Genomic DNA, 23560 nt, shown 5'->3' with positions numbered 1-23560 from the left:
GAGGACGAACATAAGATGAGGAGGATGAGATGAGGAGGATGAGATGAGGAGGACGAGATGAGGACGAGGACGAACATACAGTATGCCTGTACAAAACAGGTCGTCTCATGCGCCCACAATTGTATCTGAGCGTTCTTCTGGCTGAGATATTGTGGGGATATTTTCAATGGATTCGAGACATCGAACATCTAAAATAACACTTCTTATGGGAAACATGTCGAAGGAGTTGGCCATGCATTCAGCTTCTCTTCAGCAACCCCAGATATCTGTCAGGTCTGATCTTCGGGGCTGGATAATGAAGGGTATACATTGATTGACCAGAAACACTGCCTGACCAGTTGTCGGTAGGAAGTGGATCAATCGATCTCTATGAATGATGATCGATGATCGATCACCATCTTAGACATCAATATATGACTTTTGTTCATCTCATCTCATTTCCCTCCTCTCCCTCCTCTCCTCTCTTCATGCTCAGTCCTTCCCTCCTCCTCTCCTCTTCTTCGCCTCCTCAGCAATCCACGCGGCGGCTTCATCTTTATATTTCTCATCCCAACGACTCAACGCACTCCTCCCCTCCGTAATATCCCCAATAGCCCAAGCCATGCGCGCCTGATCCAGGGCCTCATCAACATCCGCATCGGGACAAATGATATAAAACACCCCCTTTTCGATCTTCTCCACCCCATACTCCGCAACCTGACTCGGCAACCACGCGCCACGAGGTTTCTTGCTCAAAGCCTCTTCGTCCGACACGGGCCCGCGATTCCCACTGAGCCCCGTGAACGTCCACCCAGGCACCAGCAGATGCACCGAGACCTGCGGCGACGCCGTGCGCAGATCATGCGCCAGTTGCTCCGCGACAGACTTGACCGCGGCCTTGCTGGCGTTGTAGGCCGGGTTTCCCGGCGGATTGGTGATGCCCTGTTTACTGCCGGTCAGCACGACGGCCGACGGACCGGGCGATTTCTGCACCATGGCCAGAAACGTCGTGAGGCCGTGCACGACGCCGAAGAAGTTCGTGGCTAGGGTTTTGTGGAAATACATCGCGTCGGCCCAGGGTGTGGGAGTGCTTGGTTTCACGCTCGTCCCCGCGTTCAGCATTAGGAAGTCGATCGTGGAGAATTTGCTGGATAGGTCCGCTTGCACTTTGCTCCATGCTGACAGGTCCGACACGTCGAGTTCGTAGGTTAGCGTTTGAGGTGGGTTGTTGGTTGTTGATGTTGTCGTTGCAGGCTTGACGGATTGCAGGGTCGCTTTGGCTTGCTCGAGAAGAGCGCCGTTGTTGTCGAGGAGCGCGAGGTGCATCCCTTGCAGGCGGCAGTGTTGGGCGAATGCGAAGCCGACGCCTGATGCGGAGCCCGTGATCAGGGCGAGAGCGCCGGGGCGGAAGACGGATGCCATTGTCGTCAAGTGGAGGAGTTTATTGATGGGTATTGATGTACTGGAGACTCTCGTCTCGATGTCCGAGTGAAGAGAGGATCGGGCAGTTATGCAGGGTTTTGTGTGAGGTGAGAGATGAGGATGGCCTTCAACTTACGATGATGGGATCCTTATGATGAGACTCGTGAACAGTGAGTAAGAAGAGAGGTGACATTTATAATATACATCCACAGCATCTGCTGCTCCAGGTCTCCGTCGTCGAGAGCCGGCCAATGACGTTGAGGCTCTCGGATTTAACGGCGGACATCACTCCGCGTGGAATTTCAGTTGCCGGTATACAGAGTCAAAGAGTACATGCAGGACAATAGCAGATCTCGTAATAATGATTTGATGCCCTAGACGCTACCCTGAGGACACCATGGGCTAGGTCAAGGCTCTTGGTGCATATCGAAGCAAGCTTTTGGTCAATTCTCCCCAGCCGTCACCTCCTACCGGCTATCGGATCAACCTCCGAGCAAGGCTATGGCAGCAAGTCAACAAGGCAAGACTTCTGTACAATGCCCGACTCCGTCGCTGCAACAGCTCTGCAGTGTATCTGATGAGAGGAACCACATTCATGCAGTCGCAACCGCTTCGTTCTCCTTATCCTCAATCTTAGCTTCTTCCAGTTCTTTAGTCACGTCGGCGACAGCATCCTTTTCCTGAGCCTGTTCGGCCTCGGCAGGAACGGTCCCGTTAGCGCCGGAGTCCTTCAGAGCGACTTTCTTCGCGCGGTCGGTGCGGCCGCCTCGTGGGCCGCTCTTGGGAGGAGGGGAAGCAGTAGACGCTTCGGCAGCTTCCTGCTCTAGCTTCTCGATTTCCTTCTTGGCCTTTTCAATGTTCTGTCGAGGGATTGTTAGTAGAGTCTAACATTAACTCGACGTGCGCTTACCTTTTGAGTCTGGCTGTCCTGTTCCTTCTTCCACGTGTCCACTTTGGCCTTCAACTTGTCCACCACGCCGGAGACATCGGCTTGAGTGCTGGGCGGGTCCACACCGACTTTGGCCAGCTGGTCAATGATGCCAATGTTCATGTTGAGTTTGCCAGACTCAGCACTGGCGGCGGGAGATTTCTTGCCCTTGCCCTTCTTCTTGCCTCCGCTGCCGACAAAGAAATCCTCATCCTCCTTCTTCACAACCTTCATGCCCTTGAAGCCGGATTCGTCGACGGTGCGTTGCGTGGTGGCGGCGAATTGGCTCGGGCCCTTCTCATGGTCTCCAGCATTGTACGACGGGTCGAAGTGGCGGATCAGACCTTCGGCAATCCGGATCTCCTCCAGGAAAGCAGGCTCACCGGCTTCCTCGAGTTTCTGCTCCGCAATCCGGCGACGCTTCTCCTTCTCGTAAGCGTCACGTTCGGCCTTTTGACGCTCACGACGCTGCTGGTAGATTTGATCTTCATACTCCTTGTAAGCCTTCCTTTGCGCGTAGTAGTCGTCCTTGAGCTTCTTGATGGCGGCATACGTGGCCTGTTGCTCCTGGTACAGCTTCTCTCGCTCCGCCTTCAGCACGTCCAAGTTCTTGTTCGTGTCTTCGCGGGCAGCCTTGATCTGGTCGAGTTCCTTCTGGTTCTCTTCGTACTTTTGAGCCAACGCGCGGGCCTCGGGGCTGTCGAAGGATTTTCGGAGCTCGGCGTTTTCGGCCTTCTTCTCGTCGATCTTCTTCTGTAGGTCGTCCAGAGCAGTGAACCCCTTCTTCTGGCGGCGCAGAGACGACACCTCGGCCAGGGCCTTCTTCTCGTCAACCAGCTTCATGTTCCCGGAGTCCACTTGTTTCATGATACTGTCGATCTTGGCATCGATTTCCTCGACGTTCTTGAATCCAGCTCGCGTGCGGGCATCTTTTTGCTCGGCAATGAGTTTCTTGATCAAGGCGTCGTTTTGGTTGTACTTGTCCTGTTGTCCTGCTTTGGCCGCTTTGTTTTCTTGCTGCTTCTGACGGATGGCCTTCTGATCGTCCACAAGCTCTTTGAAGCGGTCGTTGGCAGGCGTGGACTTTCCAGGCCGAGCACTGTCGAGCTTGGTGCGGCTGGCATTCTGAGACAACAGTCAGTCACACGACAGAGACCTGCGCCAATGGAGGATAGAGACATACGAATTTGGCCTGCGCAGCTTCATGTTCCTTTTCGGCCTGCGCGAGTGCGGCCTTGTATTTGGCTTCGTCAGGCTTCTCTGGTCGGCCCTTCTGCGTGCCTTCGGCGGCGGGGGAGTTTTCGACGTCGGCCATGGTGTGAGAGCAAAGGTGCTGGTTGTCAAAGACCAAAGTAGAGGTACCGGTAGGACAAGTCGAGGTAGTGATACAGGAGAGTATTTATACTGCTTTTAGTCCATGCTAGGATCGTATACCAGAGAAATGACGAGTGACAGCAAATGTATAGCAATAGCAAAGAGCCCGACCGTGACAGAGGAGAGCCAGGGATTCGATGTAGCGAGGGTCAGTCTCTCGAGGACTAGCGAGGTAGGTCCTCGTAGATAGGTACCTAGGTATTTATTAATTGTCACCGCGAGCGGGTTCGACTTGGTGTCGGTGTGTGGAGAAAACCAAGTGAATTAAGTCCCTTGATTCACTATTAGGTAGTTCTCGTGTTCGTCTAAACAAAGATGCGCAGCCAGTCGCAGCCATTCTAGTATTTTTCGAGGCGCGATCCCCGCCAAGCCCTGAAACTTTTGCCTGCGCCGTGCAGTGAGGACCTTCAAGTTGTCGCCCGTTCCCCTTCTATTCAGGAAAGTTAAAGAGTGTCCTACCCCTCTCACACATATTACTTGAATCACACACGGCGGTGCCAGGATGGACTTCGACGATCGACCAAAGTTGTCCGTGGAAGCGGAGAAGGAAGTGACGCGGCTATGGAGGACATGGCGGACTGTCCTCGAGATGCTGGTGGACAGAGTATGCGAGTTGACCCAACAGCCCCGGGCTGGCCAGACTGGAGTTTGATGCTGACTTGTTCGGCCAGGGATATGCGATTGCACAGAATGAACTCACCATCACCCGCGACGACTTTCAGAGAAAATTTGGAGACCCGTCGACCGGACATGCCGAGTGAGTTGGGATCACAGGAAAACATACCGGCCAGGACGACTGCTGACCGTGACCACCCACAGGCGGAGACTCATGAAACTCCAAGCTGTTCCTACCGAAGACATGATCAAGCGCGACACCCCCAGACCGACCAAAAGCAACCCGAACCCCCAGACCACTGCTGGCACCATCTGGGTCGAGTTTAGCCCAGAAACCACCATCGGAATCAAACACCTGCGAGCATTCGCGCAACATCTCGACGCCAACAAGTTCACCACCGGCATCTTCATCACCATCGGTCCGGTCACGGCCGCGGCCCTTCGCGCCTTCGAACCTCTGACCGAGCGAGGAATCACCGCCGAATGGTTCCAGGAGCAAGATTTGCTGGTCAACATCACCAGGCACGAATTGGTCCCGAAGCACGTGCTTCTCAGTGCCGAAGAGAAGAAGGTCTTGCTTGACAGGTACCGGTTGAAAGAGACGCAGCTGCCGCGAATCCAGTTCAACGATCCGGTCGCCAAATACCTGGGACTGAAACGAGGCAACGTCGTCAAAATCATTCGGAAGAGTGAGACGGCCGGTCGATACGCCAGTTATCGGTGGGTGTTTTAAAGCCAGTGCATATGATTCTCAGCGAGGAGTTTCGGGTCAAAAGCTTTGCACTGCATTGCGTCGGTCGGGTTTGGATTTGTTTAACTAGAAGACTGTAAACCAGACGGGAGGGTGGACGATGTGCTATGAACCAGTCGCAACAGCCGTCAGATGGATGCGATACGAAGATCTGGCACTCGAGAGACACTTAAGCTCTATGCAAAGCCAGGTCGGATCGACTTCCAGCAGGCAGCGGTACTGTTTGTTGTATATCACTTCCATTGTCCATCCTACATTATTATGTCTACATGTCCTCATCGGGGCTATCTACCTGCCAACCATTACGTCCCAGGTTACCATGTCGTGCAAAATCGTACAGCCTCATCAAACATCAAACCGTTGCGATGGTGAGAGTTGGTACTCGACGGATTTGGAGGGCGAGTGAGGCACTTCATGCAGCTCGAAGAGAGTCTCGGGGCTTTTGCTATCGTGGCTCGAGAGAGGGTTTGGCAAGCTATCGGCACGCTCGTACAGAGCACGCTCCTCGGTGCTCTGCGTGCGAGGGAGGGTGGAGATCAGCGCCGACGACGACCTGTGTGATTTGGATCTGATCCCGCTGTAGGACGTTTTAGCTCGCTTGACGGCGGCGATGGACTTCTGCTTGATGGCGCCTGCACAGGCTGCGCAGATGCCGATGTGGTTTTCAACCCCGGCCCAGAGAAGAACCAATGCGCAGTTTTCTAGTTTGAGGACATATCAATCAGTCTTCCGCAGTGTGAGACCCGCTCGTCAGGGAGCGGTGGGAGATGGGATTTACCTGAGACATCGCTGCCTTTGTTCAGGTGGACCAGGGCGACAAGGCGCATGATGCTTGCCACGACGACACTAAGATCGGAGCACCGTCAGTATGAGCAGATAACAGTCGATAGGCCACAGTCATCGATACTTACAGTCCACCGACGGCGAATAGAGCATATACCCCCCATCGATGAGGCCGCACCATGTCAACGTTGCGAAGAAGTACCATCGGTATGAGATACATGATCACATCGTTCACAATCATGATGATCGCGTTTGCGTAGAGGAAAGCAGCCAGGTTGATGCACTTTGCCGGGACTTCGTCCGCAGGGGTCACGCCGGCGTGCCAGACGTGGCTAAGAGGGATACACTGCGCCAATATCACGATAACAGAGCTGATCCCGAAACCGGCGGCGACGAACTGCATGAAGTGGATAAAGTAGGTCTGCCACCGAGTCCGCGCGAGGCCGTAATAGAACGTCAGCCAAGCGTGCTTGACGAACATGTTGCACAGGAAGTAAGGTGGAAAGACGGCGACGAGAAGCTGAATTGCTGTCAGCATATCCGCCCAACGCAGATGAGATGCTTCAAGTACCTTCTGGAGCGATTCTCTTCCAGCGAATTCGGCCGGAGAAATGGAAGACCCAAGGCCTTTCGCCGCCGCTGAAATTGGTCAGTCATCGTGGAACGTAAGAATCAAAGCCATCTCCTTACCGGCACACACGATGCTTGTCATGACCAAGGCAAAGAACTGGATATAGAAGTCAGTGATACTGGTGACAAGTGGAGGAGGTCGCGACGCACAGCACTGATGACGAGAAACCCTAAGTATGAAGTCAGCTGTATGCAGCCTTGTGGGAGGTCACCACTCAAGCACTCACATTTACTTGCGTTTAACCGGCCAGCGGTGTTGTACTGCCTCTCAAGCTGAACCGAGACAGACACGATGGTCCCGACGGCCAGCACAAGGCTGGTAGCCACCAAAACACAGTCCTTTGACTCCAACATACCTGTGCTTGTAGATCCTCGTGCACAGATGATTTGTGAAAGATGGAGTTCTGCCACCTTCAGAGGTGTCATCTCTGGCGATATAAGTGGCAATGCCGACAGCACTGAGATCCTGAACCATTGTGTCCCACGTTGGTGGAGGTTCGGATGGAGGGAGCCACTTCGGATGCATCATTCAATATTCCACCAGAAGCGTTGGACGAACGACTAGTCAGCTGCAGAGCGAACAGCCCAGGGCCAATATCGCCCAATGGCTAGAAAACGCAGAATGGGATGGCAGGTGTTGGGCAAGGATTCGAACAAGGTAGGGGAAGTTCATAAATACTCCCCCGCTGTCAACTAAAATGGTAAAAGGGTGGAGAGTGGGAGGCCGGAGCTGTCAACCAGGAACAAGGCGTTTTTCCGTGCAAGGGAGCCATCTTGAAGTCTACCATTTGGCGAGAATGGCCGGAGTGTGGAAGCAAGCAGCTGGGGTGAGCGTCTGGGTTGAAATCACACCTCACACCTCATCTTTACCTTTGACTTCCCCTATATCATCGGGTGTGCAGAACTGTTGGAACAGATCGATGTCCTAGTATAGATCTGGGGCCGCGTGCCGAAGCGCCTGGCGGATCGCTCATCGCGGCGAAGCTAACGGTGCCGAGCCAAAGTCCCGTAGATATAGCATTCTGGCGATGGAAGAAGAAGTGAGGTCAAGACGGGCGGGCGAGACATCAACGGCGGCCGACCTCTCCGGTGTGCCCGCTGTCATCGGCGGAGCTCCCGGTCTGGCCTCACATTAGGCCTGTGATCCCTGCCAAGAGAGTCACTCCAGGAGAACTAGACCTGCACACAGCAGGAAGGGATAAACGAGATCTGCCTGTGCAACCGATCTTGCATCGTTAGTGGCTAGAGAACCTTATTCGGGTCCCCGATCGCGAGGGTCGAGTTCGCCGAAAGGGACCTTTCCGATTCGATGTTCAAGGTTCGGGGTGACGCAAGCTGGCATCGTTCTGTAAGCGGCGAAAGAGGTCGGACGTTCTCAGTTTGAGGAACGGTGTTCTCGTATCCTAGTCGAATTGACCCTTCGACTGTGGCTAGTCCGTACCGTCCGTCTCGGGGTATAGGTATCAGGTGGTTAGCGCAGATAATGCAGCAAGGGGTTCTTTGCTGTTGGGTTTGGGGTCCGCCGTAGGGTGGTTTGGCCGATCAACCAGATGGAACATCTCCAAAGTCTTAGATTGACCGGCGAGGACGTGGTCGAGACTGGCAGCTTCGATAGTCCTCCCTCAGCTTTGGTTGTGCTCTCTGTGCGAGGTCAACACTGTAGTGAGTGGCATAAAGCAGCATGGCATAATTACCGTTATGGGCGGAGATATCCGCTGCTTTACACCTGCCAAGGGAACTTCCAACTTGAACTCCGCATCGATCTGAAATCTGAAATTTCCCCACGCCGTTCGAATGCAAGCGACCCGACGCTTGTTTACTGGATCCTGCGCTCTACAAGAATGGGCAAACGGGGCGGTAAAAGAGTAGGTATGTCTTTCTCGTTGGTCAACTATCAGATCTGACAATATCCCCAGAATGGCCGTGGTCGTGGCGGCGGCGGCGGAGGCCCTCGACCCCGACAAGACAACAGAACGAATAAAGAGGAAATAAGTCGATACAATGACAAGTTTGAAGAGTACTACAATCAGCTTGGAATCATACCGGACGCGGAGAAATCTCAGTTCTGGGAGGCTATGAGGAGAGACCTGCCCAACAGTTTCAGGTTCACCGGTTCAAGAGCGTAAGTCTTATACACGATAACTCTGGCGGAACTCTAGCCTGACCTTTTACCAGACATGCACTGGCTGTTCAGCAACGGCTGCGCGACTACTATATCCCGGAGATAACAGGCATCACATATGAGGGTCAATACGTCGAGGCCCCACGACCGGTCGAATGGTACCCGGACCAACTCGCCTGGTATATGACGACGCCCAAGAACGTCATCCGCCGATTCAAGCCGTTCGCAAACTTCCAGAAGTTCCTGGTCGCGGAAACGGAGGTGGGAAACATCACTCGACAAGAGGTGGTCAGCATGATTCCACCCTTGCTCATGGACCTAAAACCCGGCATGACGGTTCTGGATCTGTGCGCTGCGCCTGGCAGTAAATCCGCACAATTGATCGAGATGATCCATTCCGGAGAGGAGGACCGGTGCAGACAGGTTGCGTCGAACATCGCCAACGGTCTCGATAGACCTGAAGGAGAAGACTTTGAAGACGACGGTCGTGCCACGGGGCTGCTCGTTGCCAACGACGTCGACTACAGACGGGCGCACATGCTGGTCCACCAGATGAAAAGACTCAGCTCCCCAAACATCATTGTTACGAATCACGACGCTACGGTTTTCCCATCTATCAAAGTCTCTTCGCCCCCAACAGCCCAAGGAAAGCCTGTCCAGAATAGATATCTGAAATTCGACCGTATCCTGGCGGATGTCCCTTGCTCCGGAGACGGCACAGTGAGGAAGAACATGGAGATATGGAAGAAGTGGTCGCCTAGCAATGGACTCGGGCTACATGCCACGCAAGTCCGGATCCTGATCCGTGCCCTACAGATGCTCAAAGTGGGTGGACGAGTGGTCTACTCGACCTGCAGCATGAACCCGGTTGAAGACGAAGCAGTGCTTGCTGAAGCCATCAATCGCTGTGGAGGTCCCGATCTAGTTCGACTACTCGAGACGAAGAATTACTTGCCCGGCCTCAAACGTTGCCCAGGGCTGAAAGAATGGACTGTCATGGACAAAGCCGGGCGGATCTGGAAAGACTACGATTCTGTGCTGAAGCAGAAGGAAAGTGCGGGCGAAGAGGGATTGGGCCGATTGTCGGAGAGCATGTTCCCTCCAAAGAACGACCTGCCTCTCGACCGGGCCATGCGCGTCTACCCCCATCAACAAGATACCGGTGCATTCTTCATCGCGATCCTCGAGAAACAGTCCGAGATCAGAGCGAAACCTGAGGAGAAGCCGGCTGTCATGTCGCAAACCACAAAGGTGCTAGCCGCAGACTCCAACGGACTGAAGGTGGAGCTAGAAACCGCCCCGGATGGAGTGGTAGAAAAGGTCAATGGCAGCACAGCAGCGGACAGCGAAACACCATTCAAGAGGAAGCGCTCCGTTGACGAAGAAGAGGTTGCGCCGGTAAAGCGAGTGAAGAGCGAGGACCATCTTGCTCCCGAAGCAGACACGGGCAGTGAGCAAATACCAACGACCAACGACTCCGCCGCCGAGCCACTCACGACAGCCCCGTCAAACGCTCAACCGCCACCACCAAAGAAGAAGAATCGTGATCAGCCATTTGAGGAAGCCTTCAAGTATCTGTCCCCTTCGATCCCCGAACTCGCCCAAATCAAAGAATTCTACAATCTCTCCCCACGATTCCCGTCGGACCGATACATGGTCCGCAACGCCCAAGGCACAGCCACGAAGAACATATACTACACGAACGCACTCGCCAAAGAGATCCTGCAGGAAAACGAAGGCAAAGGACTCAAGTTCGTCCACGCCGGTGTGAAGATGTATGTCAAGCAAGACGCCCCTGCGCCGGATGTGTGCCCTTGGCGGATCCAGACGGACGGGCTGAGGCTCCTCGAGGCCTGGGTCGGTCCGGAACGGATTGTCAAGCTGCACAAGAAGGAGACGCTGCGAAAGCTGTTGATCGAGATGTTCCCCAAGTTCCATGGCGAGGAGTACAAGAATCTGGGCGAGGTCGGCGAGCAGATCCTGCCCCTGGAAATGGGCTGCTGCGTTTTGATCGTCGACCCAAGTGAGGCCGAGGATGGCCTCAGCGAGAGAATGGTCTTTCCGCTCTGGAAATCGGTCCAGAGTCTGAATTTGATGCTGCCCAAGGAAGAGCGAAGGGCCATGTTATTGAGGTTGTTCAACGACGATACGCCGCTGGTCAACCCGAGTAAAGGCTGGATCGCCGCCGGGAAGAAAGGTGATGCAGCAGCGGCAAAAGAGAAGGACGCGCAGAAGCCGGGAGAGTCCGACGCGATGGACGTCGATGCCACGTCGGTTCAGGAAACCCCGCGGGAGCCGGCGATACCTGTCCGCAACAGCAGCTCTCCTGAACCCGTGGCTGATGACACTGTCAATGACGAGGGCGAAGATGCTACGGCGGTCCCTGAGACTGGGATCTCGGAGGACGAAGAAGACGGTGGCGTTCAGATCTCATAATCAACTCTAGCTGAGAACCAGATCTCTTGTCTTCTACTGCCACGACCGGTGACGAATCTGACCAATTTTGTATTGTGTTGATCAAAACGATCGATTTAGAACCAGTCCCCATCTATCTTCCATGTTCCACATAATGTCAACGTCTACTGCAACTTCCTCCTTGTAACCAATTCATACGATCCTCTTTCGGTTAGGCCGTGAAAGTTGTCATGCATATCTGATAATCTGATCGAACGAAACAATGAGGACGTTCTAGAATGAAAGTGTCCCGCCAGATGAGACCCGTCACTTCATAAGGAAAGCCATGAAAAGGACCTCCTCACGCGCATGACTGTTCCAACTCGAATCTCTCTACCGCAGAAGCAGCCCGAGGTCCAGCCGTGTTGGCAGTCATGTTATTGTTAGACAAGAACTGCCGAAACGAAGGTTTGGAATGTAGGTGCCGGCCGTGGCCATGGCCATCATCAGCAGAATCAGCAGAATCAGCGTCAGTATGAGCATGCTCATAAATCTGATTCATGACACGTAGAGGCCCATCGGTCCGCCAGTCCATAGCCAGACCACCGTCCTTACCGTCGTCCTCGACCTCGACCTCGTACTCGCGAGCCTGCTCCTACTGCCGCGACGACACAGCGAGCGCTCTTTCACGATCACGCATCACGCGCTCAATCAGTGACTGCAGACTGGCATCTCTGTCTCTGTATCTGTCTGTTTCTCCGTCTGTTTGTCTGTCTATTTGCCGGTCTCTGTCTGTTTCTCTTTCTCCTTCGACACCCTTTCCCGACAACGAGACGACAATATCATACAACTCCCTCCGACCACTCCACAGCGCCATCTCTGCGGGCGTGGCGCCATTGAAATCGCGCACCGAGGCATCAGCCCCGGCATCGACCAGGACACGCAGCGCCTCAGGCCGCTCTCTCCACACAGCAGCATGCATTGCCGTGCCGCCGAACCGGCCGGCCCGTTCATTCAAGTCCACACTAGGGTCGGCGACCAGGCTGCGCACCGTTTCCGCCAGCCCGTACGACGCAGCATAGTACAGAGGGCGGGCTCGGTCGAGGTCGGCGCCGGGAGGGACGTAGCCGTGGTTGGAATCGTAGAGGACGAGTTGTAGCCAGAACAGAAAACCGGGACTTGCAGTCATCAGTCTGCGGATCAGGGGCAATAGTTGGCTTTCGGCGCCTGACATGTGTACGTGGAACGGCCATTTGTGCGCCCCGTAGCGCAGGAGCGGGTAGTGCGATAGCGTCCAGCGGAAGTCGGCTTCGTGGAGAGGGCCGGCGGAAAATTCGGGTAGGAGGAGATACGAGAGACATGTTTGGGCGATCGTGCGGTGCGAGGTGGTTGGCGGGATGTGGAATTCTGATGATAACGACAAGTTCGTGGACGCGGTTGCTGACGCTGAAGCGTGGACTCGCTCAGTGAGATATTCGCGTACCGAGTGGTGAGCGATACGGGCCGTTTTGGCCGCCGTGCTGAAGGTGATCAGGCTGCCGCAGATCTCGAGGATGTCGTTGGGGTCATTGAGCTGCGCGTCGGGATCCAGGTCGTCGAACTCGGGGTCGAGAACAATGGCTTCTGCCAGTTCGGTCGGGGTGAGTGGGTGAGAGGCGTATGCTAGCCATAGCATCGTTCGTCGGGCGAAGATGATGTCTTCTCGGTTGATTTTTTGGAGGATGCGCAGATACGAGCCTTCAAGGCTGGACGGGAGCTTGTGGAGAGCCCGTTTGACGGCCGCGTCGGTCCGGAGGTGGGAAATCTCGTCTAGTTGGCATTGGACCCAGCGGAACCTGTACAGTAAGTAAGTAAGTAAGCAAGTCAGTCAGTCAGTCAGTAAGGTAGTAAGTAAGTCAGTCAGTAAGTAAGTAGGGTAGTAGGTGACAAGTCAGCAACAGGAGCCTTGCATCGTGGATGGATGTATGTATGCCAATCATTGGCATGTTTAGATGGGAGTTTCAACTTACATGCCATGAGAGCCCAGTCGCAACGTTTGTTCGACATAGTCCTTCATCTTCTCGCTCATGCGTCGCAGTCTAGGGTCGGTGTGGATCCTGGTTTTGATGTAGACGCTTATATCTTCTTCCACGGCATATTCTGGCACGGGGATGTGTTGAAAAGACCGGAGACGGCGCTGCAGATCGACTTCGGGCCGGCTGCTGATGAAGACGCGGAGGGGAGATTGGCCGGCTGCGACGGTCGATGTGAGGAAATCGCACACGGGCGGATAGTCGGGCGATTCATCCAATCCGTCGATCAGTATAACGGCCGCGCGTGAGCCGTCCAGAACAATCTGCAGAAGACGTTTTAGATCGCTCGGGCTGGGTTGCTTCGGAGTTCCCAGTCGACTTGCTGCTCGCTGGTATGCGTCGACAATGCCATCCGGGATCTGGGCCAGCTGGGCGCAGAACTGCTTGAGGATGGCGCCGAAGAAAGTCTCTGGCGTCAGACTTTCGATGGTACTGGCATCGTAGTAGAAGTATGCCAGTAGAGGACCGTTCACGTTCGCGTTCGCCAAATGATGGATGAGATAACTGGTGGCCACTGTCTTCCCCGATCCAGCTTGGCCATGCATCCACAGAAGAGACGATCTCATCTGGCACCATTTGTGGAATTCAGGGTGGTTGAGCAGCCAGTTGCAGGTCTGCGAGCAGTACAGCTGGAACCCGCGACGGTATTGAGCCTCGTGCTCATAGTCAGACAGCCAATCCAGGATGTTGCGGCGCTCGTCTGCGGCCTGGCTCGACCTGAGATCGCTTGACAATGCCGCCACTGCGTCCGAGACGGTATCCAGGGTCGTGCGCTGATTCGTGAGAGCCTCCCTGTGCGGATAGATTAGTACACGCCTTCCCAGTTAATTCAGTGTATCTCCTGGAGACCCACGCAGATAACGAATCCAACGCCAGCGACAGAGATGCCTTGTGCCTCTCAAGGGCGTTGATGAGTTCTTCTGTCTCACTCCGTCGGAGCGGCCAGAGGAGACGGTTGACTGTTTGCTTGCGTGTCGACTTGCTCGCTCCGGGCGAGTGCTTTTGCAGCCTAAGAGCCAATGTCTCGAGTGAGGCTTTGCAGTCGGCACAGACCGTCTCCAATGCTTTTCCAGCTTGATCGCTCTGTTTGATCAGTCCTTGCACACCCACCAAGATGCCGCTGAGGCCGGTCACCTCGGACACGAGTCTCTTTGCTTCGCTGGGGGCGTCGGCCACGCCACAGCCGTAGCGGTAGCACCGTCCAAGCACAAATCCCGCTAGGGAGATCAACCCGGCCACGCCTGTGGCTGCCGAGAAGGGGTCGGTCATGACGAGCAACGACGATGATTCAGGGGCTGGGGGATGGCTTCAGGCCATATCAACAGAATAAGCCGCGGCCTTCCGCTTGGACTAGTGTCGTCCTCTTCCAAAGCTACTGGATGGCATCTCAAGCCTTCATCTCAGTGAGAAGGACCCTGTAGCTGGGACTGCCGTGCGAGGGAGTCAGTGAAGAAAAGATCTTGCCCGCGTCGAGACTAAGACCACGAGATTTCTTCTGGAGACAGCGATGCGAATGATGGCTGCCTTGCATGGCCGATTATTCGGCTGCCGTCAAGAGACATGCAAGTAGAAGAGGCTCCGAATATCAAGGCGGTGAAGACGCCCGTTAATCAGCTTGAATGTCTCACTCTTTGCCAAGATGGGCTTGGTGAAACGTTCTCGCTTACCGGCATACTTGTAGTAGAGACGAACTTGGCGGGGTAGTAGTATCCTGGAACGCTGCTCAGCCACGGAGAGCCAGTGTTATCGTAGGTGCATACGATATACATCTGGCTTTGGCACCTTCTCCGCACGGCTCCCATTACCGACATCGCGCTCAGACCGCCCCTGTCGTTCTGCAATCTTGTTAAGTCAGGTCAAAGCAAGAGTTCATGAGCCAACCCAAGGTCTGCTCACGAAAAGGTCGGACTCGAGCTCGAGGTTCTGCACGAGTCTGCGCACCAGTGGCCTAGAAGTGTGGAACCGGCAGAGATAGATGCAAATAGCACGGCACTCGAAGCTGGCACGGCGCCAAAGCCACCACTGCTTCAGACGACAGACTTTGGCGTACCAGTGGGCCAGGACGAGCAGAGCGGCGACGTCTTTGCGGGCCAGCAACAGCTTAAAGCCCGGGTCTACCGACGTGAAGAAGCCAATGTATACGCCGAACGTCTCGGGAGTGCACTCGACGCGGGCCATTTGCGAGAGCGTCGCCGTCGGGATCAGATAGGGGTTGGTGGAGGAGGTGCAAGCGGCGGTAATGGAGCAGACGGTGAGCAGATCGGGGGGCAGGGTGGAGAGATCGGCGTCGCTGGCGCTGAGGAACTGTGTGAGGGTCTGGAATTTGGGGATATGAGGGTAGAAGATGCTGTCGGCGCGGTGCGGATCGGCAATCTTCCAGATCTCCTTCTTGCCCTCGATAAGCTTGAGCCAGTCCAGGTCGGTGGGCGATGATGGGCGCATTGGCCAGGCATCCTCGGGGGATGTGGCGTCGAATGAGGCGAACGCTAAGGTGGCCAGGAACACTGCACTGGCCCAGAGTGCGTCCTTTTCGGACGCCTGCACCCCGTGGGTCAGCTTGTCGTTCAGCATGGAGGCTCCTTGCGACCAGTGGAAGGCGATGGCTCGAGACTGCTTGGAGCCGATGTCTACTCCCAGATAACGATCGTGCATGATTGTGAGGGTGAGCATGATATGCAGGAGGAACGGGTGCTTGGAGAGGCATGTCAGCAGCAGCAGTCAGAGGGCAATAGATTGACAGGACACACAGTGAGAGCAAGAGAGGTATAGACATCCTGGAAATGCCTTGCATACTGGCCCATGCCTATAGTGGTGCTGGTCCTTTCTTTGAACCTGTCGAGGAGACTGAGGTTCCACATGTCGAGTACATGGCTTCCCTGATTGCAGTTCAGAAGCGTGGGAAAAGGCGGATTGGCTGGGATGACATTCAATCGGGTTGCATTGTCGTAGTCGGGCCTGAAGTCGGGGCTGCCGAGCAGGACTTCGACCTCATGGGCTCCGTCGTAGGATGCCTGCAGCAGAGGATCTGTGGTGTTGTAGGTACAGATGACATTGTAGGCCCGACATCTTTGGCATTCAGGCTTGTCTTCATCACACTAGAAGTAGATAGATCAGTATGATCCTTATGCGAGGTTGATTGACAACGCACCTTGACCTTTCGCAGCTTGCAATTCCCACAGCCCTGCCGGGATTTGGTGTGTGTTCTTCTTAACTTGCGGGGAGTCTTGATGCCCCGTTCAGCAACGAGCGTCATTTCGGCTGGAGTAACGGTATGCCAGACATCCCCCATACCATAGAACACCAACTGCGGCTGGCTTTCTTCCGCTCAGAGAGGACAGTCGTGAGGTAGGATATCGAGCTGGGATAGTAGTAAGCGAGGAACAGAGATACAGTACCTGCTACGTCCTACACTCAATCGCCTACATTTGAACGTCGACAGCAAACTCCACTTCCAAGATGACGCTAACCTCCTCTCGCTTTGGGTGGATACCACTATTCCACATCCGGCATTGTGAGATCATCTACTTTGGGACGGCATCTCAGTGGTATCACAGTAGTATTATAGTAGTATTATAGTAGGTAGTATTATAGTAGTATTATAGTAGTATTATAGTAGTATTGTAATAGTGTTGTACTAGTATTGTAGCAGTACTGTAGTACCTGTTATAGTAGAGGTATCACAGCGCTATCACAGTGGCAGATCCATGCAGTCTCTTGGAGATCAGAATCAGAATCGTTTTCAAAGTTCCAAGTCAAGATCTGCTTCTAGAGAACACCCGAGACTATACTACCCAGCTCAGTCCAACATGCGAGAGTGCTTGTTCATGTACTCCTCAAAAGTGGCTAGCTTTCCCCGTGCATTTTCCACCGCCCATTCCACGAGTTCTGGGGTCTGAGGGCCGTAATATCCAAAGTCCTGCTGATAGGACATGGTTTCGACCAGCATGATGCCCCAGGGAGGCAGTCTGCCGAGATACTCTTCCGTGGAGATCTGGCGGTAATAGACATTTTTGCCCGTGGCTTTCGCCATGATCTGGCAGATCTGTTCCATCGTATACAACTTGGTAGCGGCGCAGAAAACCTGGCCCTCGTACTTGTCAGGGTTGGCCAGGATGGCGCCCACGAATTTCCCCGTGTCTCCGGCCACGTCAATGAGAGGCAACTGGGTTTGGGGGCTGATATGTCGCTCCACAGGGTAGTCTCCACTGGCATCCTGCTGGGGCTTCACCATGCCAGTCCAGTTCTGCATAAATGAGCCGGGCGAGAAGAAGGCGCTCCGGACAGGAAGCTTGCGGATGTACTCTTCCACAGCGGCCTTCGCGTCAAAGCCCCACACGCGAGTGTATTTGCCGCCCGAGATCTCTTTGACGTGGGGGAGTGTGCTGAAGATGATGTATTGGACTCCTTGGACGACTGCGGCATCGGCAATGGCCTTGCCTTGAGCCCACTCGGACCCCTTCCAGGTCGGGCTGTAGGATGGGGTGGTCATGGCAAAGATGGTGTGCGCATCCTGGAGGACGGGCGCAATGGAAGGCTCGTCGTCCAAATCCGCCTGGACGACCTCCACGCCTTTTTCTTTCAGAGCCTGGGCCGTTGCCGATGTCGTGTCGCGTGTGACACCACGGATCTTGTATTGCGAACACAGCTCAGGGTCGTCGAGGACATGTTCAATGACCGACCCACCCTGTTGGCCTGTTGCGCCGAAGACGACGAGGAGTTTGCTCATGATCTGTTATCTGTTGCTAGCGGGCCAAGTTTGAGTTGGTGGTCTTCGATGGGAACGTACGAAAGAGGTGACATGACGGTTCGGACGAGTATCAGGAATTGATGTACATTTATACCTAGATATATAATATTCAAAGTGGGGACATAACTTATGGGCCTGTTAGGCACCACCATTTCAAATCGTCAATAAGAACTCGCGTATTTAATATTCAATCAATTAAACAGAGCTGCGCCACGCTCATGAGTCATAAATCGTGCTATCACAGTAGCTTATAAGCTATGCACCAATTTTGGCGTTTTCGTGATGGCGCGCTGCTATAGCGGAAATTATACGTACGTACGTACTGACTGCCCTGACTGCCCTGTTCTCGTACGTACGTACCTAGGCAACTGCCAATCCCCAGACCGACACGACGCAAAGAAATGTTATCTCGACTGAGTCACGCTGTCCTGCGTCGGCGTCAACGCGCTGGGTATCTCACCCGGAGCCAGCTGCCATGCCATATCCACCGCGCCTTGAGGGTCTCCCTTATTGAACAAGAACAATCCCTGCAAAGCTGCCATACTGGTGTGGCTGTTGCGCGAAGAGGCATGGGAGAGGACGCCCACCTCGGAGAGCTTGGCCAAAAAGCGACTCTTGAACTTGCCCTCCGGATCGACCTCGCCATAGAAGCGTTCCCAGAGCTGCTCGATCTGGTATGTAGTCGCCGGGCCCAGATGCACAGTCATGTCGACTCTGCCAGGCCGGACGAGTGCTTCGTCAAGTCTATCAACGTGATTGGTGGTGAGGAAGATGATTCGCTCTTCCGCACTCCCCACGCCGTCCAGAGCATTGAGCAGGCCTGAAAAGGTCACATTGGCGCCTTGATACCCGTCAGCCTCCACCTGGCGGCGGTTGGCGAACGCGGCATCGACGTCCTCCAGCAGAACCAGAGTCCGCTGAGGTATCACCGTCAAGAGGTGATTCAGTCGGTCATCCGTCAGACCTCGCTCACTGAGATTCAGCATTGCAATGTCATAGTTCAAATGGCCGGCCAAGGCCTGAATGAAGGAGGACTTGCCCGTGCCTGGTGGGCCATAGAGAAGATAGCCTCTCCGGTAGGGTATACCTCGTTCGTAGTACCATTTGGAAGACGAGAGAAAGTCTTGCACGTCAGCAACAATCCGCTCTTTCACGCCTTCATCGAGAATGACGGACTCAAGAGGTCGCTTGCTTCGCGGGTGTCCGAATTTGTCCCACTTGGTGCCCCAGGCAGTATATATGACCGTCTTGCCCTCGACAGATTGCGTCGCAATGTCATGGGCTTCCTTGAAGAGAGACTCAAACACATGCCGGTGCGAGTACAACGTCGTCAGGGTCACCGTTTCCCAAGGTTTCCCATCCATGGAGAATTGTTTGGACTCCCTCTGCCTGTTCACGGATATCCAAGCATTCCTATACCGGATGATGTGTCGCCCGGGCCCGGGGATGAGGACAAAATCGGTGTGAATCGCCCCGTTGGGCAGTTCTCGCTTCTCGGTCTCGATCGCGAGATGGCGCATGCCTGGAGTGAGTCGCTGAAGGATGGATTCCAATACACCCGTCCTCGATCCTGGTGTACCGTCTGCTAGTTGTTTCGCCGCTCTTTCCATAAGTCTCCCTCGTTCATGCAATGTCATCCAGTAGAGAAACCAGGGATATGAATCATCTCGAACGCTGATCTCGACATCGACGAGCAGCCGTCGGCGAAGGAGGGCAGCTCCTTGTCGCACGCTTCGTTGCGCAAAGGCCGCGAGCGCACCTAGACCCGCAAGTCCAAATCCCTTTCACGGTCAGAAAAGCCAAAAAATGTCGCGATGGACGATGCTTACCGCTGTGAAGAAGGGATTGCTTGTCAACTGCGCGAGAAGACCGCCATCAGATGCGTTGCCTGCACCTGCAAACTGACGCAGTAGGTCTGCCTTTGACGGCGCAGCAGCTTCAGTCAGACCTGGTGATGTATGCGCTGCTGAGTTTGACGCGACTGTGACCACTCCATTGTCGCTCTGCATGCCCCTTGTGAGTCCGCTCCCGGGAGCATCTGTTCCACAGACAACAAATTGATTTGATCTAGATCATCAGTACGGATGCAATGGCATGGAATCGAGGCGTCAGGCTGCGGAAAGTTTTTCGTCCGATAGCTCGGAGTTAAGAATCAAAGCATCACTAGGAGCGAAGTTCGCGCAAAAAAGACAGGCATTAATATAACGGCGTCAACTACTACTCACTACTAATACCCAACGAGCCAGCATCTCCCCAGGCACCAGGGAACCGCGACACGAAAGGTCGGCCTGATCTCACTGTAGAAATACGAGAGTCGCTGGGCCTCGTCGAGCGCCTGCGATTTCTTTCCTCTTCTTCTTAGACCTCATGCGCACCTTTCTGCGACAACTGTTCAACAAACGCGCGGCCTTCAAAGTCCAGCCTTCACCTCCGCCTCCAGCTCCCTTTCGAACAATGTCGAGTGCCTCTGTGGCTGCCACTCTGTACGCTGCGACTGCTGCGGTCCCGTCAGTAGCGAGCCCCAGGCCCGAAGATGAAGTGACCAAGGGCAAGGCATGGCACGTCAAGAGTGGTGGATTCCAAAACCCGTGGCCGTCGTGGCAGATGCAGTCGGTCTTCAGCATCTTGTCTGGCATGGTGATCAGGAGATTCCAAGGGAAAGCCCATTCACCAGACACCACGCCTCCAACGGTTCCAGTACACAAGCCCGTGTTTCTATCTGAACGGACCGCAAGCTCCTCTCTGCGAGCGACCTGGTTGGGCCATGCATGCTACTTTGTCGAGTTTCCCTCTGGAATGCGAGTCCTCTTCGATCCCGTCTTCACAGACCGATGTTCGCCACTGTCCTGGCTAGGACCGAAAAGATATACCGAGATGCCATGCAAGATCAAGGACATCCCCACAATTGACGCCGTGGTCATCTCCCACAACCACTACGACCACCTTTCCCACCCGACGATTATGGAGATTGCCAAACTACACCCCGAGTGCCATTTCTTCGTGCCTCTGGGGAACAAGAAGTGGTTTGAAGACTGTGGAATCGTCGGGAAGTGCACCGAATTGGACTGGTGGGAGGACGTCGACTTCACGCTCAAGCCCTCTGCTGCTCCCGGGAAGGCCACACAATCTATCGTCACCGAGCCAGACAGCTCCGAGTCCGACACCAACCCTTCGGCCGATTCCATCACAGCTCGCATCTCGTGTCTCCCCTGTCAACATATTTCCTCGCGGAGCATTAACGACCGCGCCAAAACGCTCTGGGCCTCGTGGGCGGTGTCGTCTGGAGGCAAGTCCGTGTACTTTGGCGGCGACACAGGCTATCGCAGTGTTCCCAAGGAGGCCGACGGCAAGGACGACTGGACCGACGAATACGCCTCGCTTCCATGCTGCCCTGCCTTCAAAGATATCGGCCGTCTCCGTGGTCCTTTCGACTTGGGACTTATTCCTATCGGCGCGTACCGGCCTCGCTGGATTATGAGCCCAATGCATGCCGACCCGCGCGATGCTGTTGAGATCTTCCGAGACACCAAGTGTCGCAGAGCCCTTGGCATGCACTGGGGTACGTGGGTTCTGACGGAGGAAGATGTACTGGAGCCGCCCGTGTTGTTGAAAAAGGCCCTCGCCCATCATGGGATCCCTGAGACAGGGGTGTTTGACATTTGCGACATTGGTGATAGTCGAGAATTCTAAGCAAGAGCTTTGTTTGTATCTCAGGCTGTGCCGGCTCGGAAATGCAACGTGCAGGCAGTGTTCCCGCAGTGTGATTGATATAGCTTGACCATCTCCGCTGACCATCTGTTCTACCATAATGTCACCACCCAATGCTGCAATTGACAAGCAGCAAAGCCTTCCTTACTAATCGTACAGGGATCAACCATATGCTTGTGGCCGTCATCAGCTCCTTTCTCTGGACTTTTGACCACTTCAGTATCCGTTGCTCTTGAGCACAAGACCATTCCCAGTCATCGCTTTCAGAATATCGGAGTATGCAATGTCAAATCCTTTTCACTCCCAGTTGTCAGCCGCTAAAGGAGGCCCTCGGCAAAAGAGAGCTCCCTTCGTGACGTATGAGCTAGATTATGTAGCCTTGCGTTTTGCTCTGGACTTGCCAGGGGCTGCCTTCGTGCTCTTCTTCTTTGGTTTCACTTCTGGCTCCTCCGCATCCTCGTCATCCTCGTCGGCAGCGGTGGGCGACAATTCAGGTGCCGAGACCTCATATGCCTCGTCAGCATCTGGGTTGGCGTCTTCCTCAATCTCTGCCTTGACTTTCTTTGCTTTCTTGGACTTCGCTGTCTTGGCTTTCGACGTCACAGGGGCATCGTCTTCGTCTAAGCTCTCACGCTTGACCTTTTTCGCTCTTGTTTTCTTTCCCTTCGCCTCAGATTTAGGGGCTGGAGCATCATCTGAGTTCCCGTGTTGGGCGCTGATGAGGTCTTCAATGACTGTATCTTGCTCCTCTGTTTTGACCTTCTTGGCGCGTGGTTTTCTCGTCGGTTTCGCCTCCTCCGCTTCCTCTTCACCCTTGTCGGGAGTCTTCCGCTTTCGGCCTCTGGGCTTCTTGACAGGTGGAGGCGAGGCAAGTCCTTCTTCATCATCTTCAGCCTTCACTTTGCGGCCTTTACTTTTCATCTTTGGCGGCGGCGAGAGAGCTAGATCGTCTTCGTCATCTTCGGGTTCCGTCTTGACCTTCTTTGCTCGGCTCTTCCTCGCTTTCGGCTTGCTCGGAGTGCCATCTTCGTTTGCTGCTGCTGCGTCATCTTGCTCGGCATCCTTCTTCTTCTTTGGGGTACGTTTGTTGATGCCCTTCTGTCCAGGCCGATTCAGCTCCGGTTCCTAGGTCGACTGTGTTAGGATATGAGCGTGATCAGTCGCGGAGTGTCAGTGCTTACTCCCTTCCAGTCCTCATCCGCAACGTGGCCGTGAAGCAGCGCAAATTTGACCTTTTCACATGCCTCTGGAGAAAGTTCATCGTAGCCATCCAGGATTCTGGGAAGATCATCGTCGAGATCAAGGCCCTCTAGTGGCCCCACCTGCTCTTGGATGTTTTTGATCTGAGCAGGAGTAACACATCCCCTAGCCGTGGGGTAAACATATGAAGTCACATTGCGATGGAGTTGGGGAAATTACCAGTGCTTCCACTTCCACGTGAAGTGGTCCTGAAAGCTCACCAGGGTGCCAAATCTCAATTCCCCTTTCTCGATCTTCAGACCTGCAGCCTTGCATGCAGAGTTTTGGCAGTTTGCACGGCCGGTCTTGGCTAGTTCTGAATGTTGTGTCAGACTGGAGCACACCTGCAATGCCAGCGAAGAGAAGATGGTAAAAGTGACGGCAGCACAGGATGGAGCTAGTAACTTGGTACACGCCAACGCCAAAGACAGTCGGCCTGGGAGCGAAGACTGACACCGAATTATTTGACGGAGATGAACTCACCGAACCGGTAGGTGGCGTTCGACATCGTGCCTGCAGAGACAGAGATGTGCCGCGGGTGTCCCAGGGTTTGAGCAGTAGAAACTTCGAATAGATAAGCAGACGCTTCAGGAGAAGAATCAACGCGGATGCTCAGTAACGAACATCAGAAAAACTTGAAGCAACGTTGAGACAGATTCTGCGGCATGGAAGAATTGTTGGAAGTGCTTTGATGAAGTTCAAGTTGTGCCTTTGAAGTTGCTGGCACCGCAGGCAGGAACGCGTGATGGTCAAACAACGGGCAGCTCCTGCCTGAAGTCGTAACAATGAAACAGCG

At 54.4% G+C, this 23560-nt stretch overlaps 12 protein-coding genes across 12 annotated transcripts; 3 read left to right on the top strand and 9 right to left on the bottom strand.

Annotated features, from left to right (window-relative positions):
• Window positions 1–471: 471 nt before the first annotated feature.
• Window positions 472–1401, bottom strand: A1O1_04978 (uncharacterized protein; the record flags this gene model as incomplete). The annotated part of the gene is made up of 1 exon (XM_007725867.1): window positions 472–1401. One exon carries the CDS (start codon window positions 1399–1401, stop codon window positions 472–474), a length of 930 nt encoding a protein of 309 aa, XP_007724057.1.
• Window positions 1402–1994: 593 nt separating this feature from the next.
• Window positions 1995–3644, bottom strand: A1O1_04977 (uncharacterized protein; the record flags this gene model as incomplete). The annotated part of the gene is made up of 3 exons (XM_007725866.1): window positions 1995–2261; window positions 2312–3454; window positions 3513–3644. The coding sequence occupies 3 exons, from the start codon at window positions 3642–3644 to the stop codon at window positions 1995–1997; spliced, it is 1542 nt and encodes a 513-aa protein (XP_007724056.1).
• A 561-nt stretch (window positions 3645–4205) lies between these two features.
• Window positions 4206–5051, top strand: A1O1_04976 (DNA-directed RNA polymerase I, II, and III subunit RPABC1; the record flags this gene model as incomplete). The annotated part of the gene is made up of 3 exons (XM_007725865.1): window positions 4206–4307; window positions 4375–4460; window positions 4523–5051. The coding sequence occupies 3 exons, from the start codon at window positions 4206–4208 to the stop codon at window positions 5049–5051; spliced, it is 717 nt and encodes a 238-aa protein (XP_007724055.1).
• A 363-nt stretch (window positions 5052–5414) lies between these two features.
• On the bottom strand, window positions 5415–6333 carry A1O1_04975 (uncharacterized protein; the record flags this gene model as incomplete). The annotated part of the gene is made up of 3 exons (XM_007725864.1): window positions 5415–5770; window positions 5848–5915; window positions 5981–6333. The coding sequence occupies 3 exons, from the start codon at window positions 6331–6333 to the stop codon at window positions 5415–5417; spliced, it is 777 nt and encodes a 258-aa protein (XP_007724054.1).
• A 320-nt stretch (window positions 6334–6653) lies between these two features.
• A1O1_04974 (uncharacterized protein) lies at window positions 6654–6836 on the bottom strand (the record flags this gene model as incomplete). The annotated part of the gene is made up of 1 exon (XM_007725863.1): window positions 6654–6836. A coding segment is annotated over one exon (183 nt), but the record flags the coding sequence as incomplete, so codon positions are not given.
• Window positions 6837–8323: 1487 nt separating this feature from the next.
• A1O1_04973 (uncharacterized protein) lies at window positions 8324–11040 on the top strand (the record flags this gene model as incomplete). Its single annotated transcript, XM_007725862.1, has 3 exons — window positions 8324–8347; window positions 8399–8604; window positions 8658–11040. 3 exons carry the CDS (start codon window positions 8324–8326, stop codon window positions 11038–11040), a joined length of 2613 nt encoding a protein of 870 aa, XP_007724052.1.
• A 613-nt stretch (window positions 11041–11653) lies between these two features.
• A1O1_04972 (uncharacterized protein) lies at window positions 11654–14339 on the bottom strand (the record flags this gene model as incomplete). Its single annotated transcript, XM_007725861.1, has 3 exons — window positions 11654–12833; window positions 13008–13862; window positions 13924–14339. The coding sequence occupies 3 exons, from the start codon at window positions 14337–14339 to the stop codon at window positions 11654–11656; spliced, it is 2451 nt and encodes an 816-aa protein (XP_007724051.1).
• Window positions 14340–14939: 600 nt separating this feature from the next.
• A1O1_04971 (uncharacterized protein) lies at window positions 14940–16323 on the bottom strand (the record flags this gene model as incomplete). The annotated part of the gene is made up of 3 exons (XM_007725860.1): window positions 14940–15761; window positions 15818–16165; window positions 16219–16323. 3 exons carry the CDS (start codon window positions 16321–16323, stop codon window positions 14940–14942), a joined length of 1275 nt encoding a protein of 424 aa, XP_007724050.1.
• Window positions 16324–16866: 543 nt separating this feature from the next.
• A1O1_04970 (uncharacterized protein) lies at window positions 16867–17796 on the bottom strand (the record flags this gene model as incomplete). The annotated part of the gene is made up of 1 exon (XM_007725859.1): window positions 16867–17796. One exon carries the CDS (start codon window positions 17794–17796, stop codon window positions 16867–16869), a length of 930 nt encoding a protein of 309 aa, XP_007724049.1.
• Window positions 17797–18221: 425 nt separating this feature from the next.
• Window positions 18222–19826, bottom strand: A1O1_04969 (mitochondrial chaperone BCS1; the record flags this gene model as incomplete). The annotated part of the gene is made up of 2 exons (XM_007725858.1): window positions 18222–19598; window positions 19647–19826. The coding sequence occupies 2 exons, from the start codon at window positions 19824–19826 to the stop codon at window positions 18222–18224; spliced, it is 1557 nt and encodes a 518-aa protein (XP_007724048.1).
• A 358-nt stretch (window positions 19827–20184) lies between these two features.
• On the top strand, window positions 20185–21507 carry A1O1_04968 (uncharacterized protein; the record flags this gene model as incomplete). The annotated part of the gene is made up of 1 exon (XM_007725857.1): window positions 20185–21507. One exon carries the CDS (start codon window positions 20185–20187, stop codon window positions 21505–21507), a length of 1323 nt encoding a protein of 440 aa, XP_007724047.1.
• Window positions 21508–21894: 387 nt separating this feature from the next.
• A1O1_04967 (uncharacterized protein) lies at window positions 21895–23272 on the bottom strand (the record flags this gene model as incomplete). Its single annotated transcript, XM_007725856.1, has 4 exons — window positions 21895–22650; window positions 22707–22890; window positions 22945–23080; window positions 23248–23272. The coding sequence occupies 4 exons, from the start codon at window positions 23270–23272 to the stop codon at window positions 21895–21897; spliced, it is 1101 nt and encodes a 366-aa protein (XP_007724046.1).
• Between the last annotated feature and the right edge of the window lie 288 nt (window positions 23273–23560).

Source organism: Capronia coronata (assembly GCF_000585585.1).
Source record: "Capronia coronata CBS 617.96 chromosome Unknown acBCG-supercont1.4, whole genome shotgun sequence".
Classification (NCBI taxonomy): Eukaryota; Fungi; Ascomycota; class Eurotiomycetes; order Chaetothyriales; family Herpotrichiellaceae; genus Capronia; species Capronia coronata.
Note: the sequence above shows the minus strand (reverse complement) of the source record. Positions and strands in the feature narration are given on the sequence as shown.